This window comes from Bicyclus anynana, chromosome 20 (genome assembly GCF_947172395.1).
Source record: "Bicyclus anynana chromosome 20, ilBicAnyn1.1, whole genome shotgun sequence".
NCBI lineage: Eukaryota > Metazoa > Arthropoda > Insecta > Lepidoptera > Nymphalidae > Bicyclus > Bicyclus anynana.
This window is the reverse complement of record NC_069102.1, coordinates 5,768,380-5,783,241: the sequence shown is the minus strand read 5'-3', so window position 1 is coordinate 5,783,241 and position 14,862 is coordinate 5,768,380. Positions and strand designations below refer to the sequence as shown.

The window sequence follows — 14,862 nt, the reverse complement described above, 5'->3', positions numbered from 1 at the left end:
TTCTTCTATTATTTTAAACACAAGGCCCAAATCAAATCGAATCAGTAGTTTTATTAAAACCTTTAATAGAACCTTGAATGGTATAAAAAGTAGCCTATGTGCTAATCCAGACTATAATCTATCTCTGCATCAAATTTCAGGTGATTCAGTTCAACAGCCGAGGCATAAAAAAGTAACAAACATTTATGCTTTAAAAATCAGATTTTCGCAAATCTCGGAAATCCATGGATTTTTTCGGGATTAAAAGTATGTGTGTTAATCCAGAGTAAAATCTATTTTCATTCTAAATTTTAGCCAAATCGCTTCAGTAGTAGCGGCGTTCAAGAGTAATAAACATACATCCATAAAAACTTTCGCGCTTATAATATTAATAGGAAGAAGGATATTAGGATTTAGGATAGACGAATCCGCGGGCTTCCGCTGGTGAACGAAAAAATCTATAGAATTAAAATGTCTGTAAAAGAAGGTAAGGGTGTTTTTAAATATCAGAATAAAAGAAAAAAGAAACATTGAGGTCACAAGGCACGTCTCTCTGAGGCACGTAACTCTTGACATCGCGCCCTCGACGGAAGAGCCACTTCTTATGAAAATCAACACTCTTTATATTCTATTCTAAATACCAAGATCCGCTTTGTCTTATTTGAATTTTTAATCCTATATCAAGTTTATAATTGAGAAATCTACAAATCCGATAGCCAAACAACTTAGTAATAAAAAATGTTTTGATTTTCTGATAGTTTAATAATGTAGAAATGTAACTTTATGGCCGAAACTCGGAAAGTTACTCATATATCGCAAACATTTTTTTTTGTTTCATCATGGAGTGAGTGCAGTTTTCATTGAACATAAATTGTCACTTAATTATTTATTTTTAATAATTTCATTCACGAGATATGAGTGGACCTACTGGTCCGACAAAGAGACAAAGAAGAGAATAGAGTGAGAGTGGAGAAATGAACACAGTACTTGCTGACTTGGAAACAATCAAGCCTTTCCAACTTTGAAGAACCATGCCCCAATTTTGGTCCAACGTTTTCTAGGTCAGGTAAATACATAACCTGCATTGCCATTCACACTATGTTGCCAGGATTCCTCACTATGTTTTTCTTTCACCGTTTCAGACACGTGATATTGACTGAAAAGTTGGAGGTGCCCATGCCCCGGATCGGATTCGAACCTACGCCCTCGAAACGAAGGCAGAGGTCATATCCACTAGGCTATTACTTTGAAGAACCATGCCCCCAGCCGCTCCTCCCAATTTTGATCCAACATAAAATTCTAGGTCATGTAAAAACATGCCCTTCATACCAATGCTACTTGACTGCAGAAATAATCATAAAGGTAGTACCTTCCTCTGTTGTGCTCTGTCACAAAAAGCTCTCATAATTAACACCCTTATTCGGCTCACTATTGAGCACGGGTCTCCTCTCATAATAAGAGGGGGTCAGGCCGATAGTCCATCACGCCGGTGCAATGTTGGCTATGTTTTTCCTTCACCGTTTTAGACACGTGATGTTTAATTTTAAATTTCACATAACTGTGAGGTGCATGCCCCGGACCTGATTCAAACCTACACTCCACGAATCTAAGGCAGAGGTCAAATCCTCTGGGCCATTACGGCACACAAAGTTCTACTACTACTTAATTGTCTGAACAATGATGTCAGATGCATATGTCAGTGAGCCGGAAACTCTTGACTCGCATTCTTCTCTCGAGAGCCCTCGCTGTGAGCGTCAACACGCTTTGTGGATCCAAACCTAAATACTTAAATTAGCTCGCTTTGTGTTCACTACCTAGAGGCACCCACTAAAATTTGGGTGAAATAATCCTTGAGTTTTAAAGAAAAATTTTGGCCAACAGAAATTTTCGAGTTTTGCAATTTGACATCAGTGAAGCGCGCAATACTTTGCGAAAGTTTATGAACTATTCAAAATTAAATTATTTATTTTCTATTATCTGCAAAAACTGATAAATCCAAGCGGCGATTCCACATAGATTACGTATATCCGTTTTGGTATTTTTTACGACAAACTGGCAGGGGTAATAAATAGAACAATACCAACACTGTGGATAGTGTTGGTATTGTTCTATTTATTACATAAATTTATTATATAAATAAACACGATTCCCGAAACATGTAAAAAAATCTATACTTATAATAAATCTGTAGAGAGAGGAGAGAGGAGGTATGATAAATTTGTACATAAAATATATTTCCAAAATAACTATCAGGGGATGATTAGTTATAGACAGATTATCGATACTGATGCCAAAAATGCAATCAGTAAAATTTTTTTTCTGTCTATGTAATATGTTCGTTATAGAAACAAAAACTACTCGACGGATTTTAACGAAACTTGGTACAATATATTCTTCATACTCCTGGGCAGGTTACAGTATACTTTTCATTACGCTACAACGGGAGAAGTTACTCCATTTTTACAGCGATACTATTGTAAGGGCTGGATTAAAGAGGTCTGAGGGCGGACGAAGTCGCGGGCGTTTGCTAGTATTTAATGTAAACATAATTTATAATAAATACATTTTTCAATTTGGTGCTGGAATGGCGAACCTACACTAGAAAGCGCAGTGTTGGTTGACTCCTCGCCAGATAGACTGACGAGATCAAGCGATTCGCAGGGAACCTCTAGATGCAGGCGACTCAGGATCGTGGCATTTTAAAATCTCTACAAAAGGCCTATGTCCTGTAGTAGACGCCGATCGGCTGATATAATGATGATGGTGAACTTTTAATTAAAAATCACAACTAAGAATACATATATTTAATCATGTTTTTCTTTTGTTCCATTGAAAAAAACTTCGCGCATCCAATTTTTAGGGATCGTCACTAATTGGATCCACGTGCCGTTAACTAAATTTCCCGCCCGTGCGCCACCTCGTTATTGCATCAGGGTTCGCGGGATATTAATATCGATTGTGGAAATTAATGTACACTTTAACTTGGTTATTATTAGTCAATTCTTTAGACTGACAGCCTGTGATAGAATAGAGACATACTTCATTATAGGAAGGCTGATGTTTCTACCTATCTATTATACTAGCTTCCGGTAGTAAAGTTATATAGGTTTTAGGTGGATTTACAAGACGGAGGTCCTTGGTTCGATCCCCGGCTGGGTCGATTGAGTTTTTCTTAATTTGTCCAGGTCTGGTTGGTGGGAGGCTTCGGCCGTGGCTAGTTACCATCCTACCGACAAAGACTTATCGCCAAACGATTTAGCGTTCCGGTACGATGTCGTGTAGAAACCGAAAGCGGTGTGGATTTTCATACTCCTCCCAACAAGTTAGCCTGCTTTCATCTTAGATTGCTTTATCACTTACCATCCGGTGAGATTGCAGTCAAGGGCTAACTTCTAGAGAATAAAAAAAAGCGACTTCGTCCGCGTAGAATACAGTTTTTCACATATCCCGCGGGAACTATGATTTTTTCTAGGATGAAAAGTAGCCTATGTGTTAATCCAGAGTAAAATCAATCTTCATTCCAAACAGCCAAATCGCTTCAGTAGCCACAGCGTAAAAAAGGAACAAACATACTTACACACACACACACAAACTTTTGCCTTGAAAATCAACTCAAAGTTATCGGTAAATAGATCGCGCAATTTGTATTTGAAGCGTGATCTTGTTGCCAACAAAATTTAAAAATCGCATCGTGAACACTTGCTACTAGAGACTTGCTATTGCGACTGACGTTGAAACGATGCTTATAGCGGATAGTAAGATAGGGGCCTAAAGCTCAAAACTCATCTATCGCGAACAAGGACTGGCTACGTACCACCACAACATCTTACTCGGGGAACAGCGCTCTGATGGGTCGAAGACCGCGCTTACGTCATTATTTTAAGTCCGAGAACTAGTTTTAGAGTAGAGAAGTTAAAAACTTGTCCTGTAACTCTCATAAGCTACCTTTACACAGAGAAGGAGACCTGACCTGAGTAGGAATTATTATTTTTTTGCAAAAAAAAATCCTTGAAATCTGGTAAGGGGAATGCTCACCGGCCCATACTATGCTCATACATATATGGAGATGATAATATGATGTATAAATAAGGATCTGGTTAAATAATTGGCTTAGTAAAAGTATGTTTCTTGAAGAAAAATATATTTTTTGTCTCAGTCTTCTAGGGCAAAATCTTCGCAGGTGTACCAAATCGGCGAAGTAACATTTGATTTTTTTTTGTACTTGTCTTTTTCTATTACCAACAAGCTTAACAAACAAGAAAACAAACAAACAAACCAACCATAACTTTTAAAAAATATCGTAAAACTCAGGCTGTATGGTCAACGATCTTTGCTAGTCCCCTTTTAAAGTCCCCATTAAAGATAATGTAATATTTAAAGAGTGAAAGAATAGTTAAGCCAGTCGAGATATTTTGAACTATTTTTTTCTGTTTCAAAATACGAGTATTTTGCAAGCACCCGGCTAAGTAAAATACTGGATTTTTTTACTATTGAAATGTTCAATATTAAGGTAAACAAATTACAGAAAACGATTAATTTTAATGTAAAAAAAATCCTTAGTGACATTTTATTTTTGGTGTATGGTCTTTATTAGGGTAGCATAGGAAAAGTAGACGACCAGCTTTCAACTTGCCTCAAATAGCTACCCAAAATAGTCTACCAGCTCGCGTACAATACGAAGTGACGTAAGAACGTTGCCGGTGAGCTGCAACCGAACCGACTGCTTGTCAGGAGGCGAGGCGTTTCCGTTACGTGTCGGAGACGTTATAATGAGTTTTAATAATCCGGTCTATTACTGTTTCTCAGTCGAATCGAACAATCGAATAAATCTGGATTAAAATTGTCACGATATTCTTTATTGCTGGATTTGTTCGATAACAATCTCAAATATAATATAAGAACCTATGTTTTTGTTGAGTTTACATACCATAAATTATTTTTATTTACTAGATAGAGTGATATACAATACATATTATGGAATAATAAAATATCTACACAAATTATAATAAAAGTCCTCCGCCGCGTCTGTGTATCTTAATTCAAAAATTCAAAAATTCAAAATTCATTTTTTCAAGTAGGCTCAGTTTACTAGCATTTTTGAAACGTCAGTTGACTATTTCAACACCTCCTAAGCATAAGGTCGTAATAGGAAAAAAAACGTTTTTTACAGGAGAGCAATTTTTGCATACTCTTACGGTATAATGCGTCCTTGACATAAACTTGATAAATCCTTTTATTTTGCTAAAGTAATAAGTAAATTACTATCAAAACATGATTCTAATAAACTTCTGTATCTAATAATGTATTATTTCTCCTTCTTGATGAATAACCTTTATATATATGAAACTCAACAATTTCACTATTTAAATTATTACGATAGGGTTCACTTGACACTACATATTTTTTTCCAACTATTGTCCATGATACTTTGTATACGTCATACATATTAGACCCCTCTTTTTGTGTCGGGTTTTTAAAAAGATAGATAGCCACTATATATATTTTAAGGATATCTTACTTTACTTGTACATTCGAGAGATTCGATATTAAACAAACCCAGGGATCTGTTTATAGCAAGATAAAACATTTTCCTTGTATTATCGAAAAACTGCAATCACAAATAATATTTATAAACGCCATTAATATCTATTAAAAGCAATATAAATATTATGTAAATATTTTAATACTAAAATTTAATTTTCCTTGAGTCGGATATTTTCAAAGAAATAAACTGTAGATAAGAAGTAGGTAAACCCTTTATGGTAAACCCCTTAATACAATATAAATTATTATATATGCTATAGTAAAACAGCTAAACAATTGTCTGTAAGTTGATTAAAATCTGATTGGGAGTTAAAAGAAGTGCAATAGTACAAAAAAAAGCATATTCGCACTGTGTATAACGTACATACCTACTAATATTATTTTGAATGAATTTGTTCCAAATTATAATTGAAAAATATGCCAAAGCTCAATAAACAAAAGAATGGTGGGGATATAGCTCTCAGTTAAAGTTAAACTATCTATAATATAAAAATGAATCGCAAAATGCGTTTGTAAGCGTATAACTCAACAACGCCTAGACCAATTTGGCCAATTCTTTTTTTAAAATGTTCGTTGAAGTTCTAGGATGGTTTTTGCGGCGAGAAAAATTAAAAAGACTAAAAAAAAATTATACTCCCATACAAACGATTCGTAATAAATAATTTGAATTTTAATATGTATGGGTAGGGATAGGGTAGGTGTAGGGTAGGAGTAAGGTAGGAGTAGGGTAGGGGTATGGTGGGGATAGGGTAGGTATGGGTATGGAAGAAGTGCACAAAAGTCAAAGTGAAGCGTGACCCGGGTCCGCTAGTCTAAAATAAAATAAAATAAAAAACTGAGTTAGTAATTACTAACTTAGCTTGAGGTAAGTGCCGTGTCCACTGCAACGACATCCAGATACATACTCACATTCATCTTGAGAAAATGATCTCTGAAATTGCACACCTCACGATTGTGGAGGTTCTTGGCGTTCAAGAAGCCTCATCCTCCACACTTGTTTGGGAGGTACAACCTCATTATAGATGAACGGGGATGATGCATCCGGTATGACGTCAGCAGACTTTACAGTCCAGGAAATCCAGTTTAAAAATGCTTGTATGTTGTTATGTTGGCCATACATCATCAACTTTACTTGGGCCTACGGGCTACGACTCGAGACGAGACATTGGCGCAATATACCGATCTCTCTTTCGTTGCGTGGGTATGATATTATGAGTATAGCGGTTTTTTTTTAATCAGGCGCTATTGGTCGACAATATTGCTTCACGAAATAGGTAGTTAAGGGCGCTTCAGTGTTCTGCAGAATAAACGGTATATTTGGCATTCCATTAGCCTGGGACAACATAAGACTTTTTTCATGAAAATCGACAAAGAAAAAAGATCTGAAAAAAATAATATTTTCCACGCGCGGAGTTGCGGTACGTTGGTAAATAACTAATAGATATAATATGCATAAAATTGTTTATATAAAAGCAACCGATGCTTCCGAATCAAATCATTTTTTATATCAAGTAACAAGAGGCGAGAAATAAAGATGAAGAAAATAATACTATTTATTCTTTTTTACATCTCGCTAACGACTGGTAAGTTAATTTATGTTATCTAATAGAAATTATAAGGTTGCGGAAAACAAAGGAACTAATTGTTTTCCACCTGGTTTATAAGGATGCAATAAAAAGTGATGGTGACGCATGCAGTGACCAGATAGCCTCTAGATATGACCTCTGCATTCGATTCGCAGGGCGTAGGTTCGAATCCGGTCAAGACATGCAACTACAACTTTTTAGTTATGTGCATTTTTAAGAAATTAGATATCACGTGTCTCAAACAGTGAAGGAAACATGAGGGAACCTGCATACCTGAGAACTTTCTTAATTCTCTACGTGTGTTAAGTCTGCCAATCCGCATTAAGTCAGCATGTTAACTATAGCCTAACCCTTCATTTTCTGAGAGGAGGCTTGTGCTCAACAGTAATCCGAATGTGGATTGTTAACGATCATCAGTTGATGATGAAAATACCTATATTAATAAATAAGTACTTATTCTTTTTTTATTATTCTTTACAAGTTAGCCCTTGACTACAATCTCACCTGATGGTAAGTGATGATGCAATCTAAGATGGAAGTGGTCTAACTTGTTAGGAGGCGGATGAAACCCCACACTCCTTTTGGTTTCTACACGACATCGTACCGGAACACTAAATCGCTTGGCGGTACGTCTTTGCCGGTTGGGTGGTAACTAGCCACGGCCGAAGCCTCCCACCAGCCAGACCTGGACCAATTAAGAAAACCTCAATCGGCCCAGCCGGGTATCGAACCTAGGACCTCCGTCTTGTAAATCCACCGCGCATACCATTGCGCCACGGAGGCCGTCAAAAATTATATATTCTTTATTTCACAGCACTTCCAAAGCAGGAAAGGATAGTCGGCGGAACTGTCACCAGCATCAATCAGTATCCGTACTCGGTAGCTGTCTTGTATGTAAGATCTAATGGACCATTCGTCCAGGGTTGCGGTGGCACCATCATTAACAACAGATCTGTCCTCTCAGTCGCTCACTGTATAGGGTATGAACCATTTTATTTATTTACTACAAAACATCATCCTACTAACATTTCCTATTTTTCCTATTAATATTATAAACGCGAAAGTTTGTATGGATGTTTGGATGTTTGTTACTCTTTAACGCCGCTACTACTGAAGCGATTTGGCTGAAATTTGTAATAGAAATAGATTTTACTCTGGATTATCACATAGGCTTTTTTTATCCCGAAAAAATCCATGGTTTCCCGAGAATTGTGAAAACTGATGATTTAGATGTTATGAATCTTTGTTACTCTTTCACGTCTCGACTACTAAACTGAACTAGCTGAAATTTGGTATATATATATATTATCTATTATAAGCTCCTTTTTATCCCGGTTCCATTTTATCCATGGTTCCCGAGGGATTTGTGAAAAACTAAATTCTACGCGGAGGAAGTCGCGGGCGTCCGCTAGTTATTATTAATAATAATAATAATAATCGTTTATTTCTTAGTAATACAGTAATAACAAATAGAGGCCGAAACTTCCTTGTAGGTATATAATTACCCGTATTAGGAGGCCTCGCTCTTCTATAACAAGAGGTGGGAGTTTGGTGTTATGAAAGGACAAATGAAAAAAACTAATTCGTGTCAGCGGCAGCCGTTGACATGTCAACGTCAATGATCTACGGCAGCCGTCGAGTTGCAAAATGGATTCCAAAAAAGAAATATTTTTCTAACCCCAGATATTTGCATCACAGATAAAGTTAAAACTATTGGCAAAGATGTCAGTGACACTCACGTAAAGAAATGAAAAGTTCATAATAAAAAATATCTTGGATACCCTAATTTTTTTAAAACTATTCAAATCAGTTTTAGATAATTAGATGGTGTACCTATCATTTGCATTTTATCCATTAACTAGCTGACGCCGCGCGGTTTCACCCGCGTGGTTCCCGTTCTCGTAGGAATACGGGGATAATATATAGCCTATAGCCTTCCTCAATAAATGGGCTATCTAACAGTGAAGGAATTTTTCAAATCGGACCAGTAGTTCCTGAGATTAGCGCGTTCAATCAAACAAACAAACAAACAAACAAAGTCTTCAGCTTTATAATATTAGTATAGATTACAGGACATATCCATTATTACAGGACATCCTGTATAAATCAGTCAATCTTAAAAACTGTGTTGATTGTGGGTACGAGAATATTCCTATGGACAATAATCGAACCCAAGGTCTCTCAGAGTTAAATCCGACCGCTTAACTGTGGAGTTATCGGTGCTTGTGTTTTACCTAAATTATGTTAAATATACTATTTTTTAGCTGACCCAGCAAATGTATAAATAGATTTTTGCTTAAAGGAACATTTGGTGTGAACCACCACCACCACTTATGGGAAGGAGGTATTATATTTTCATTGTTTGTTTTTAATTTTAGTGCATGCATAACTTGCATACGTTTACGCGTTGGGTCAACATATGCAAGCAGCGGCGGTGTGGTTCACCACGTGGCCCAAATCATCCGACACCCTCAATTTAATAGTGCCACAATGGCCAATGACATTGGTCTCGTCAGAGTGCTGTTCCCTTTCCAATTCGGACCTACTGTACAACCTGCTGCTATCGCTGGGCCAAACGCTGTTATCCCTTACAACACAGTTGTTACGGCTATCGGATGGGGATGGAAAGACGTAAGTTATATATATATATATATTTATAGAGGGGACGTCTGACGAGGTCAGACGGGTGATCAGTCCTAACTAGGGACCATTCCACCCAATTCCTGTCAATGTCTCGATAGTGTTCCCCCTCCAACCTTCCTTAAGCCTTCGTGAAGCTAACAATATGCCCTATAGTGAGATCTGTCAGGTCTACTTCATTTTATGTATCCTTACCTAGTAACTCCCATCTTCTGGGACACTCAGCTATAAAGTGATAACTGGTCTCACCACAATCTGGACATGATGGATCTTCTATGACTTTCATTATATTCAAGTGTCTATTGAGCAACCAACGGACGGCTCGGAAGAGCCGTTATAGCCCAGTGGATATAACCTCTGCCTCCGATTCCGGAGGGCGTAGGTTCGAATCCGATCCGCGGCATGCACCTCCAACTTTTCAGTTGTGTGCATTTTAAGAAATTAAATATCACGTGTCTCAAACGGTGAAGGAAAACATCGTGAGGAAACCTGCACGCCAGAGAATTTTCTCAATTCTCTGCGTGTGTGAAGTCAGCAGCAGAACCTAATATGGGTTGATAATGATGATGATGTTCGAGCCGTCCACATTCTGGTTGTGTAATTCTTTATGGGTTACTTGTGATAGGCGGGGAGAGTGACTTAATTGGAAAAGAGGAGTGTTAGTTAACTGTCACTTAACCCTACATACAACGATCATAAGTTCGTGACTCCACTCAAGGTCATTCTCTGCCATTCTAGGGTCTTATTTTGGTTACAGTTTGATTTGTTAATTAAGTTGTCCTGACAAATATTGTGAATCATAGCCTTTGTTCGACATTGGTTTTCTTATTTTTGTAATCCACTTCTGAGTCTGCTAAAAACATTATATTTACAGCATGCTGGAGTCAACCCATCAGAGGAACTTCGTCACGTGCAAATTCCAACGGTACCCCACGCCACTTGCCAAAACTCTTACACTTTTATGACCTTAACCGCTGGTCACATGTGCGCTGGACCGATGGAGGGAGGACGTGGTTCGTGCCAAGGCGACTCTGGATCACCTCTAATATACAACAATGTTGTTATAGCTTGCACTAGTTTTGGTAACGGTTGTGCTCGTCCCAACTATCCTGCTCTCTATAGCAGAGTCGCTTACTTTAGTAACTGGATTGTAGACCATGCCTAACCACTTGAACGCCCACGGGTTATACGTATGCCTGGTAATCTATCGACCCTTGAACGCCCGTGGGACATACGTATGCCCGGTAGATTTAGCGCGGCAATACTTTTGTCGCTGTAAATTTTATAAAGTTAATTTGACGATTGTAATCAAACAAAAATAAAGTTGATTTTTTTTCAATTATTTTATTACTATCCTATCCTACTAATATTATAAACTCGAAAGTTTGTACGGATGTTTGTTACTCTTTAACGCCGCAACTGCGCGGCGTCAGCTAGTATTGTACATGATACTTACAAATAACGTGGCTTTGTAGTAGTGAAATAATTTTCAAAATCGGTTAAGTAGATTCAGAGATTACCCCCTACAATACCATAAACACTTTATGATATTAATATAGATAACAGTGTTTAATATTACCCAAATTATAATTATCTTATAAAAACATTATGTTCTTATTATACTATGTAAATCTTTTAATGCAACATCTAGAAACAAAATTTCCATGTTCCAAATGTCGGTTGTTTTCAAAGAAATAAATGGTATCTTGATAATCCTCATACCATATCAAAAATAGTAATAAATTATCTATATTATTGTTAAATAGTGAAAATAAAGTGTGTGTACGTTGAATAAAATTACCAAATATTATTAAGGGGCGATAAATGGGGCTCATTTTTTTCAATCTAGTAGAACGATAATGAACAATTTAAGATCATTAAAATAAGTGACAACTAGCCTATTGGATTTTCCAGCTGGACGGCGATTCAAGTGAACTGCAGAACTGACGGTATATTTGAAAGTGTATGGCTGGCATTTGAAAAAAATATATACGTGGACGAAGTAGCGGTACGTTGCTTAATAGATATAACTAATCGTATAAAAGCAACCGATATTCAAAGCTTCTGTATCAAATCACTTTGTGCATCCAGTAACAAGAGTCCATAGAGTACTAAATATGAAGATAACAACACTATTAATATTTTTTTTTATTGCGCTTACGACTGGTAAGTTAATTTATGTTTGAAGATGATTTGTTCTTTTTTGAGAAAAATTTAAAAATTAAATATTCTATGTTTTCAAAAAGAAAGGAACTATTGTCTTCTATCTCTTAAATGCTTAAATAAGGTTGCAATACAAAAGTGATAGTGATAGTGATTTGAAAAAGACAAAGATTTTTTAGCAGTGATCTCGCGTATCGAATGGTGATACGGTCCGTAAGGACAGTGCCGTAGCTAGGTACTAGTGCTAATAAAAAATGGGGCCCCACTTTTATCTAAACTGGTTAGGTTTTATTTAAGTAAAACTTTTCATCAGTTTTTTTTCGTTTCCGACATTTTCTAGGTTCAGCTAGCGCGATTTTCTAATAAGGATTAGAGGGCCCCATGAATTTGGGGCATTGCACCGCCTATCCCCTGTGTAGCTACCTCATTGCGTAAGGATAACAGGGTTATGGGGTAACAATCATCATCCTAAATCTTCAAACATCATTAGAACAGCATGGTGTCACAAACCCAACCCTTATGTAAATACTATTTATTACAATTAAACGGATGATAATAAATACCCAACGAGCCGTGAGAGCTCAGTGGAAATGACCTCTGCCTCTGATTTTGGAGGGCGTACGTTCGAATCCGGTCTAGGGCATGTTCTCCCAACTTTTCAGTTAATTGTATTTTAAGATATTAAATATAACGTGTCTCAAACGGTGAAGGTAAAACATCGTGAGCAAACCTGCATACCAGAGAATTTTCTTAATTCTCTACGTGTGTGAAGTCTGCCAATCCTCATTGGGCCGGCGAGGTCTAACCCCTCTCATTCTGAGAGGAGACTCGTGCTCAGCAGTGAGCTGATTATAGGTTGATAATGATGATGATGAAATACCTCTTTATTTAACAGCATTTCCACGGCAGGAACGGATAGTCGGCGGAACTGTCACTAGCATTACCAAGTACCCGTTCTCAGCAGCTCTTTTGAATGTAAGAGCTGACGGAGTCTTCCTCCAGAGTTGCGGAGGCGCCATTATTAACAATAGATCTATACTCACAGTCGCTCATTGTATAGGGTACGAACCATTCTGTTTATTTACTATAAAACTTCATTATCAAGAGGTGGGATTTTGAACATAAAGTTCAAATTCACAATTAAACCCATAAGGCGGAGTTGCAAGCGTGTTTTAAGACTCTTTCAATGTTGAAAGAGTCTTCGGTAAAGGAAAATCATTGTGAGGAAACCTGTATACCAGGATGTCAGGATGCTTGCAAATTTTGACGGCCTCCGTGGCGCAGTGGTATGCGCGGTGGATTTACAAAACGGAGGTCCTGGGTTCGATCCCCGGCTGGTCCGATTGAGATTTTCTTAATTGGTCCAGGTCTGGCTGGTGGGAGGCTTCGGCCGCGGTTAGTTACCACCCTACTGACAAAGACGTACCGCCAAGCGATTTAGCGTTCCGGTACGATGTCGTGTAGAAACCGAAAGGAGTGTGGATTTTCATCCTCCTCCTAACAAGTTAGCCCGCTTCCATCATAGGCTGCATCATCACTTACCATCAGGTGAGATTGTAGTCAAAGGCTAACTTGTCAAGAATAAAAAAAAAAAAATTAAATAATATTATAAAATTTCAAAATCTATTAAAAATCGTTTTTTAACAAAAACTCGTAAAATTCGTAAAAAAAATTATCGTAATTAAATTAGGAACGTGATATTTATCGTATGTAGGAAGTACCTACAAAAGGTCGATGATCTGCAAGATGACAAAAGTATGCTAATAGTAGAGCAAATTTAGAAGAAAGACCATCCAGCGACATCTTTGTACAGTTGCCGGGGATTAAACGCCCCATACTTAAAATCGTTAGATTTGTCAGAGTACATTCCCAGTACCTTAACCATGGAGCTTGAGGATTTTAAAACATATATACTATGTAAAATATACTGTTTTTTTATATTATTTCTAATTTCAGGATATATTCCTACATTGCATATGCTTCCGCGTCGGGTCAACGTATGCCAGCAGCGGTGTGGTTCACCAAGTTTCTAATATAATGCCACACCCTGATTATAATCGCGCCACAACGGCTAATGACATTGATTTCTTCAGAGTGCGGTTCCCTTTCCAATTCGGACTTACTGAATGAACTTGAGTAGTATGGATAGCTTTGCGGAGTGCCGTATATCACTAAACGCCTCGTACTAAATACTATATTCAGTGATGTCAAACTGTCACTAAGATTGTTAGATTTCTCAGATAGGTCGGATACAACCGCTCTACAATGTTTTACGAGCCTAAATAGAATTTAGGCTCGTAAAACATAAACTATGTAAAATATACAGTTTTTTTTTTTTTATTTCAATTACAGGATATGCCTTACTTGCATACGCTTCCGCGTCGGGTCAACGTATGCCAGCAGCGGCGGCGTGGTTCACCACGTTTCTAACATAATGCCACATCCTGATTATAATCGCGCCACAACGGCCAATGACATTGGTCTCGTCAGAGTGCTGTTTCCTTTCCAATTCGGAGCTACTGTACAACCCGCTGCTATCGCTGGGCCAAACGCTGTTATTCCTTATCACACAATTGTTACGGCTATCGGATGGGGGTGGAAGGATGTAAGTTACTCTTTACTATTTTGTGATTATAGTCTGGATAGCCAAACCTGATTTTAAGAAAGTTGAAAGTTTGCCAGCCCATGCTTTCTACCATACCTATAAGTGCAGTTGCGAATAGAGGAGTTTGGATCGCAATAACTTTGGACGGTACCAGGTTCCTATGCTCCAGATTCTTCTACTACTACTACTAGTCCAAGTGTAAAACTAATTTTTTGTATAGTTTATTCAAAATATTATGAGGAATCATCTAGTCGCCAGACTGTTAGCTTCATGGCGAACCTTCGGTAGAAACCTTTAAAGTTTATAATATCATCCCAAAAAGACCCGTAGCGATTGAACTTAATT

At 37.5% G+C, this 14,862-nt stretch overlaps 2 protein-coding genes across 3 annotated transcripts in view; one reads left to right on the top strand and one right to left on the bottom strand.

The window, feature by feature from the left end:
• Positions 1-14,862, bottom strand: part of LOC112046731 (sodium channel protein 60E) — a 260,429-nt gene that overhangs the window by 171,385 nt on the left and 74,182 nt on the right. The window lies entirely within an intron of this gene.
• Positions 819-11,067, top strand: LOC112054825 (trypsin, alkaline B-like). The gene is made up of 4 exons (XM_052887936.1): positions 819-823; positions 7,895-8,089; positions 9,488-9,740; positions 10,624-11,067. Exons 1-4 carry the CDS (start codon positions 819-821, stop codon positions 10,912-10,914), a joined length of 744 nt encoding a protein of 247 aa, XP_052743896.1. The 3' UTR covers positions 10,915-11,067.

Bases quoted from the DNA above. Each gene is read 5' to 3' on its own strand.
- LOC112054825 (XM_052887936.1), top strand. The intron at 8,090-9,487 runs GTATGAACCATT...TTTTAATTTTAG, and splicing joins TCAGTCGCTCACTGTATAGG to TGCATGCATAACTTGCATAC. The intron at 9,741-10,623 runs GTAAGTTATATA...TTATATTTACAG, and splicing joins TCGGATGGGGATGGAAAGAC to CATGCTGGAGTCAACCCATC.